The sequence below is a fragment of the Phocoena phocoena genome, chromosome 17 (assembly GCF_963924675.1).
Source record: "Phocoena phocoena chromosome 17, mPhoPho1.1, whole genome shotgun sequence".
NCBI classification, from domain to species: domain Eukaryota; kingdom Metazoa; phylum Chordata; class Mammalia; order Artiodactyla; family Phocoenidae; genus Phocoena; species Phocoena phocoena.
Genome location: NC_089235.1, coordinates 80644694 through 80651230, shown reverse-complemented (window position 1 = coordinate 80651230; position 6537 = coordinate 80644694). Strand labels below are relative to the sequence as shown.

Below are 6537 nucleotides of genomic sequence, written 5' to 3'. Positions count from 1 at the left end.
CAGCTGGTCCAACCAGGTGTGGAAGGGGCCACCCACACTCCCTCTAGAAGGCAAGGCTGCCCCGAGACTGGGGTTGGCTAGCTCCCTGGGGTCTGCCCCTTTCCCCAGACTGCCAACTAGGCAGAGATAAGGCCTAGAAGTTCAAAGGCCGGAGCAGGAGGCATCAGGGAGGGGCAGGGCTGGGAGCCATAGTTCTCCCCCTCTCCCTGAGCCTAGTGCCCACTTCCTGCTTCCTGCTGCCCTCAGGGCCCAGGAGCCCCTCACTGGCCGGTGAGCCGGGGGGTATGGGTAGGGCGCCCAGCCTCCTCTTTGCTCTTGTTTGTGTGGGGCTTTGGCCATTTCCTGGGGAGTTTCCCCTGGAGGGTTTGTAGAGGGGCACATGACTCAGCCAGCACCTTATCTCAATTCCCTCGGATTCCAGCCCCCGCAAGAATTTCAACACAGAATTCTATCGCAGCTCAGGATCCCACGCCCAGGGAGGCCCTCGAAGGCTCTGGGGTGTCTAAGTTGCCTGAGCCAGGGGGCTGGGGGGGGCCCTGCTGGGGATGCTGCAGGGAGGGGAGTGGGGCAGGGCTGTATGGGGGCTTTCAGGTGGGATGTGGGGACCGGGCCTGTAGTGGTGTCTTGGAACCTCTGCGCCAGGCCCCCTTGCCTTGGGGGCAGCTCTCAGAGAGAGGGCCCTGGGAAGCAACACCCACACTGAAACGGAGTTCCCCTAAAACCGAGTTCCTCTGCAAAGTTCTTCCTCAGCCTCTCTATGCAAATCTTATTCCCTGTCTTGTCTGACACCTGTTCCCCTCAAGACTGAGGAGTACCAAAAAAAAGGGGGGGGATTGAAACTGAGCAGGACCCTGGGGGGCCTCCTGAGTACAAATCCTCCTTTCCTTGTCCCCCGTTTCTTGTTTGTAGGAAACGGGCTTCATTCAGCCCCCTAAGACCTTCCCTGAGTTCGAAAGGGCAGGTTTAAACCATTGCTAATCAGGGAAGGGAGGGGATGCAGAAACAAAGGAGGGGCAGTCAAGAAACTACAGCCTTGGGGCAAGGTCCTGGCTCCCCTTGGAGCTCTTCTGCCAGAACTAAGGCCCCCACCCAGGTGGAAGATGGCGACTACAAGCTGGGACCCCAGAGCACCGCCGCCACCTCCCCACCAACCACTCAGGAGAAAGTCACATGCCCTGCTGCCCTCACCCCAAATTTTGCCTATTAAAGGCTCCCCGGAAACCATCGGTGAGTTCAGGGTTTTTAAACACAAGCCACCCGTTCTCCTTGCTCGGCCCCCCAGTAAACCCGTCTCTGCTCCAGACTCTGACGTTTCGGTTTGTTTGGCCTCACTGTGTGTCGGGCACACAGATTTGCATTCGGTAACAAGATCCTTGCAGGAGCAGAGTGGGTGGCCGGGGGCCACAGCTCAGTGGGCCGCCCAGTCCGGCCCGGGCTTGCCCCCGGGGGGCAGCAGCACCTCGCTCGCTCGCTCGGGGAGGACCTGGAATGGTTAACCTGCGACACCTCCAGCAGCCAATCACAGGGCCCCGCAGGAAATGCCTGGAGAGCCTCGCCGGGGCGGGCGGGTCCCAGCCCAGCCCAGAGTCTGGCACCAGGCAGCCCACGCGGCCCGCAGCCACCCAGGCGACCATGGCCTCCCTGGAACTCAGAGCACCCGGGGGCCGCAGCTTGGCCGGCCTGGCCGGGCCCAAGCCGGGGCTGCTGCTGGCCTTGCTGGCTGTGCTGGCGTTGACCGGGACGGCGACCCCACCTGCCCGTCTGCTGACCCTGCTGTCCTCTGGCCGGGGTGTTTTGGACCGCAAGGCGCTGGGCAGCCTGTTAAATACACTAGCGGTCCGTGTGCATTGCGCTGACGGGCCGTGTGGAAAGGTAACGAACGGCCCCACCCGACGGGTCCCCCGGCCCCAGCCCCAGCCCGCCGCTCCACCCCGAGGGCCGGCGGCAAAGGGCTCGGGCAAACTCCAGGAGGCGGGCCGAGTGCAGTGGCCTGGCGCTCGGGCGCTGCCTGCAGGCCCGAGCCCACCTTCCCCCACTCCGCATTCAGACCCACTTGCCCTCCCTGTTGGTGGGACGGTGGCGTGTAGGGACCCGCGGCTCCGGGACCCCAGGGCTGCCCCACCCCCACCCCATCAGCCCCCAGGCCAGCAAAGTGGCAGTGGTTCCAGGAAGAAACCACCCTGAGGTGGCGGGACCCCTGTGTGTACGTGTGTGTGGTATGTGTGTGTGTGTGGGGGGGTGCGCGTATGCGTGTATGTACGTATGCGCACGCGTCGTCCTGTCATGGGGGGGGATGGTGGGGAGAGATGGTGGGGAGAGCACGTGAGTGAGCAGGTGATGGAGGGGTGTCGCTGTGAGAGGGACGGAGAGGATGGTGGTCCCTGTGCGAGGGCCCCGCAGGGAAGGGGGCGGCTCCTGGGCCACAGATACCTGGCCCCCGCCCACCTGTCTCTGCCCACAGTGCCTGTCTGTGGAAGACGCCCTGGCCCTGGGCAGGCCTGAGGAGCCAGGGCTCCACTCCGCTCAGGCCCTGGAGCCCAGGCACATCGCCCGCCTCAGCGCTGCCGCCACCGTCTACCTCAGCAACCCGGAGGGCACCTGTGCGGATGTCCGGGCTGGCCGCTGGGCCTCCCGCGCAGACCAGCTCCTGGCCCTGCTCGAGAGCCCTGAGGCCCTGACCCCAGGCTTGACCAGGCTGCTGCAGAAGATTCAGGCCCAGGCCGCTGGCCGGCCCACTTCTGTGGAGGTGGGGGCCTGGGCGGGCTGGCCAGGGGTGGTGGGTGAAGAGGAGCCAGGAGGGATTGGGGGGAGGGGGACCCCTTAGGGGGTTGGGCCTCAACGCCTTTCTGGGCACTTGGGGGAGTCTGGGCTGGGGGAATCACAAATGGACGCTCCCCACTGAGTAGGGCAGGGCTGCAGGAGCCCCAGGAGGGGCCCTGACCCTGGACGGGGTCTGAGAAAGCTCCTGGGGCTACAGGGAGGAGCCCTGGGGGGAAGGTGGGGGCCTGGACCCACTGGGCCAGGAAGGGGGAGGCCTGTGGTACCAGGGAGGTGCCCCAAGCAGGGGAGGGGCCCAGCCCAGGTCTGAGGTGAACAAGAAGAAGTGGTGCTCCCAGGAGGCTGCTCCAGAGTCACTGGAGTCCAGGGGGCACCAGGGGCAATGGCAGAGCTAGAGGTCAGGAAGTCCACACGGCCAGTGAGACTGAGGTCCAGCTCCTCCCCAGGCCTGTGTAGCCCTGCCTCAGCTGTTGGAGGAAGCAGCGGGGGTGGGGTCTCCCGGCAGCCCCGGCCCAGTCCTGGCTGCCCTGCTGGACCACGTCAGGAGCGGGTCCTGCTTCCGAGCCCTGCCGACCCCCCAGTACTTCGTGGACTTCGTGTTCCGGCAGCACAGCAGCGAGAACCCCAACATCACGCTGGCTGGTGAGGCCTGAGCTGTGCCACTGGGCAGGGAGTGCCCTGAACCCCAGCATCGGTGCCCCTGGGGAGTGCAGGGCTGGAGCCCACACAAACTTTGTCACTCTGTCCTCCCGGCCAGAGCTGGAGGCCTTGATGCAGCGCCTGGGGGTGGGCGGAGCGACCGAGACCCATGGTGACCACAGTGACCACGGTCATCGGGGAGAGGGGGCCAACCGCCAGGGCCCTGGGCCCCCTGCCACCCCCAACAGCAGCTCCAGCATGTGGGACACAGTGAGCAGTCCATGCACCCTTGTCTTGGAGAGAGGTGGGGTCCCACCAGTCTGCTCAGGTCCCTGACCCCCAGGCCTGTCACCCCCCCAGGTATGCCTGAGTGCTGGAGATGTGATGGCTGTGTATGGGCTGTCTGAGCAGGCTGGGGTGACACCGGAGGCCTGGGCCCTACTGAGCCCTGCCCTGCTCCAGCAGCAACTGAGTGGGGCCTGCAGCCCCCAGCCTGAGCAGCCCACTCAGGACCAGCTCAGTCAGGTGCAGAGTGAGTGCCCACCTCCCCAGCTGTGCCTGGCTGTGCCCAGGGGCCTGGCAGCATGGAGGAGGAACCGAAAAGGGAGGAGGAAGTGGCCGCTGGGTTTGGGAGGGGCGGGGAGAGCTGGGCCGGGGCTGGCGTAGAGGGGTAGCAGGGAATATGGGGGCCTGAAAGGGAAGAGGATGGGGTTTCGGGGCCGGAGGGCTAGAAGGAGCGGCCCTGGCGGGTCTTGCTCGCTCCTGGACCCCACCTGGACACCCTTCCCTGGGAAGCGGGGGGTGGGGGGCTGAGGCTGAGAGGGAGGCTCTCACCATGTCCCCCCCAGGGTACCTGTACGGCTCGCTGGCCACACTGCTCACCTGCCTCAGCTCCGCCTTCGGGCTCTTGCTGCTCACCTGTACCAGATGCGGCACTGCTACCCACTACGTCATCCAGACCTTCCTGAGCATGGCTGTGGGCGCGCTCACAGGCGACGCCCTTCTGCACTTGACGCCTCAGGTTGGCCCCCAGCCCGCCAGGACCCTCCCTCCCCCACCAGGGACTCGCCTACCCAGAATTCCTTCCAGGCACACCCTCCTGGGACCCTTCCCTGACCCCTAACCCCTATCTCCTTGTCCGGGGGGAGGAGGCCCTGGGGCAACTGGCCCAGCGCCCTCTGCCCCCCCAGGTGCTGGGGCTGCACTCGCATGATGGCGAAGGCCTTGGCTCGCAGCCCACCTGGCGCCTCCTAGCTGTGCTGGGTGGTCTCTATGCCTTCTTCCTGTTCGAGAGCCTCTTCAACCTCTTGCTGCCCCTGGACCCGGAGGTCAGGTGCATGGGGGCTGGACGCGGTGTGGGGAGGAGGGGGGAGGCGTGGTGGACCCTGAGCAGCTGTCCCCGCAGGACCGAAAGGACGGGCCCTGCAGCCACAGCCACAGTCACGGCGGCCACAGCCATGGCGTGTCCCTGCAGCTAGCGCCGAGCGATCTCCGGCCTCCCAAGCAGCCCCACGAGGGCTCGCGCGCAGACCTGGTGAGCTGGCTCTTACCGGACGTCCCTACCCCACGCGGAGCCCTGTCTGCACTCCCAGCCCCCACGCCAAGGCTTCTGCCCCTGGCCTGAGCTGAGGACCTAGCTCCGCGAGCCCCTCCTCACCTCCCCGCCCAGAGGCTCATCTACGCGGACCGCATCCCCCCCGCCCCACAGGTGGCGGAGGAGAGCCCCGAACTGCTGAGCCCGGAGCCCCGGAGACTGAGCCCAGGTGAGCCCTGAGGGAGGCCCCGGAAGCACTGGGTGCCAGGGGTTCGGCGCGCAGCACCGGCGCGGGGCGGGGGGCGGGGGCGAGGTGTTGCGAGGCAGATGCCCACCCACGCCGGCCGCGCCCGCAGAGCTGAGACTGCTGCCCTACGTGATCACGCTGGGAGACGCCGTGCACAACTTCGCCGACGGTCTGGCCGTGGGCGCCGCCTTCTCGTCTTCCTGGAAGACGGGGCTGTCCACCTCGCTGGCCGTGTTCTGCCACGAGGTGCCGCACGAGCTGGGTGAGCCGCGAGGGGTTCCAGCGGGGCGGGGCCTGCCTGGGGTGCGGTTGGTTGGTTGGCGGGACAGTTGGGAGGGACTATCGGAGCGGAGCGAGGTCTGTCGGGGTGGGCGGGGCTCTCGGCCTGACCCCGCCCCTCCCGCCCCAGGGGACTTCGCGGCCCTGCTGCACGCGGGGCTGTCGGTGCGCCTGGCGCTGCTGCTGAACTTGGCCTCGGGGCTCACGGCCTTCATCGGCCTCTACGTGGCGCTCGCGGTAGGCGTCGGCGAAGATGGCGAGACCTGGATCCTGGCGGTAGCCACTGGTCTCTTCCTCTACGTGGCGCTCTGCGACATGGTCAGCGCGGAGTGCGGGAGGGGACTGCAGTGGGCGGCAGCTGAGCAGGAGCTCTGAGCTGACTTCTGACCCAGGGCCCACCTCCTCCGCAGCTCCCGGCCATGCTGAACGTGCGGGACCGGCGGCCCTGGCTCCTCTTCCTGCTGCACAACGTGGGCCTGCTGGGCGGCTGGACCGTCCTGCTGCTGTTGTCGCTGTATGAGGATAATATCACCCTCTGATAGCCTCTGCCCCAGTCTCAGCCCTTGACTCTGGCTCCTGGCCTTGCACTATCTCAGCCCCTTAGAAACCGCAGCCACCCGGAGAGCCCCAGTGCCCATCTTCAATAAAGACACTTGTGCTTGGAGCCCAGCCTGCTCACCTCGCTGGGAGGGAAGGGTCTCCCACCAAGAAAGGTCGACAGGTGGGGCAGTATCTCTCCCCATAGCAGTGCCTGGTGCCTGACGAGGAGCCAGTATAGCTGAGCTCAGGGACCTGCAAGTAGCCATCCTCAGTCCCCTCATCTGTAATGCATGGGAAGTGAAGCCAGAGAAATGGGCCAGGGTCTGAGGGCCGCAGGGAGGACCTGGGATCCAATCAGGAATCAAATTTGTTTGCTTGTAGCAGAAAAAACAAAACAAGCAGCAGCATTTACACAGGTGAGGGCTTGTTTCTCTCTCATGAAAAATGGGCCTGGAGATAATCAGACCAGGGTGTGTGGCAACCCTCCGTGAGGCCCGGGCCTCTACTGCTCTGCTCCACT

The 6537-nt window shown here is 65.9% G+C and overlaps 1 protein-coding gene across 1 annotated transcript; it reads left to right on the top strand.

Annotated features, from left to right (window-relative positions):
* Window positions 1-1603: 1603 nt before the first annotated feature.
* Window positions 1604-6108, top strand: SLC39A4 (solute carrier family 39 member 4). Its single transcript, XM_065895287.1, has 12 exons — window positions 1604-1872; window positions 2462-2746; window positions 3225-3420; window positions 3536-3687; window positions 3778-3949; window positions 4266-4438; window positions 4608-4745; window positions 4823-4951; window positions 5126-5180; window positions 5308-5460; window positions 5608-5795; window positions 5888-6108. Exons 1-12 carry the CDS (start codon window positions 1633-1635, stop codon window positions 6014-6016), a joined length of 2010 nt encoding a protein of 669 aa, XP_065751359.1. The 5' UTR covers window positions 1604-1632; the 3' UTR covers window positions 6017-6108.
* The last annotated feature ends 429 nt before the right edge of the window (window positions 6109-6537 follow it).

What these genes read in the sequence shown, in the direction of transcription:
- SLC39A4 (XM_065895287.1), top strand. Translation starts at nt 1,633, where the DNA reads ATGGCCTCCCTGGAACTCAGAGCACCCGGGGGCCGCAGCTTGGCCGGC. An exon ending in GCCGGCCCACTTCTGTGGAG is followed by an intron (nt 2,747 to 3,224) that starts GTGGGGGCCTGG and finishes GCTCCTCCCCAG; the next exon opens with GCCTGTGTAGCCCTGCCTCA. An exon ending in GCTCCAGCATGTGGGACACA is followed by an intron (nt 3,688 to 3,777) that starts GTGAGCAGTCCA and finishes TCACCCCCCCAG; the next exon opens with GTATGCCTGAGTGCTGGAGA.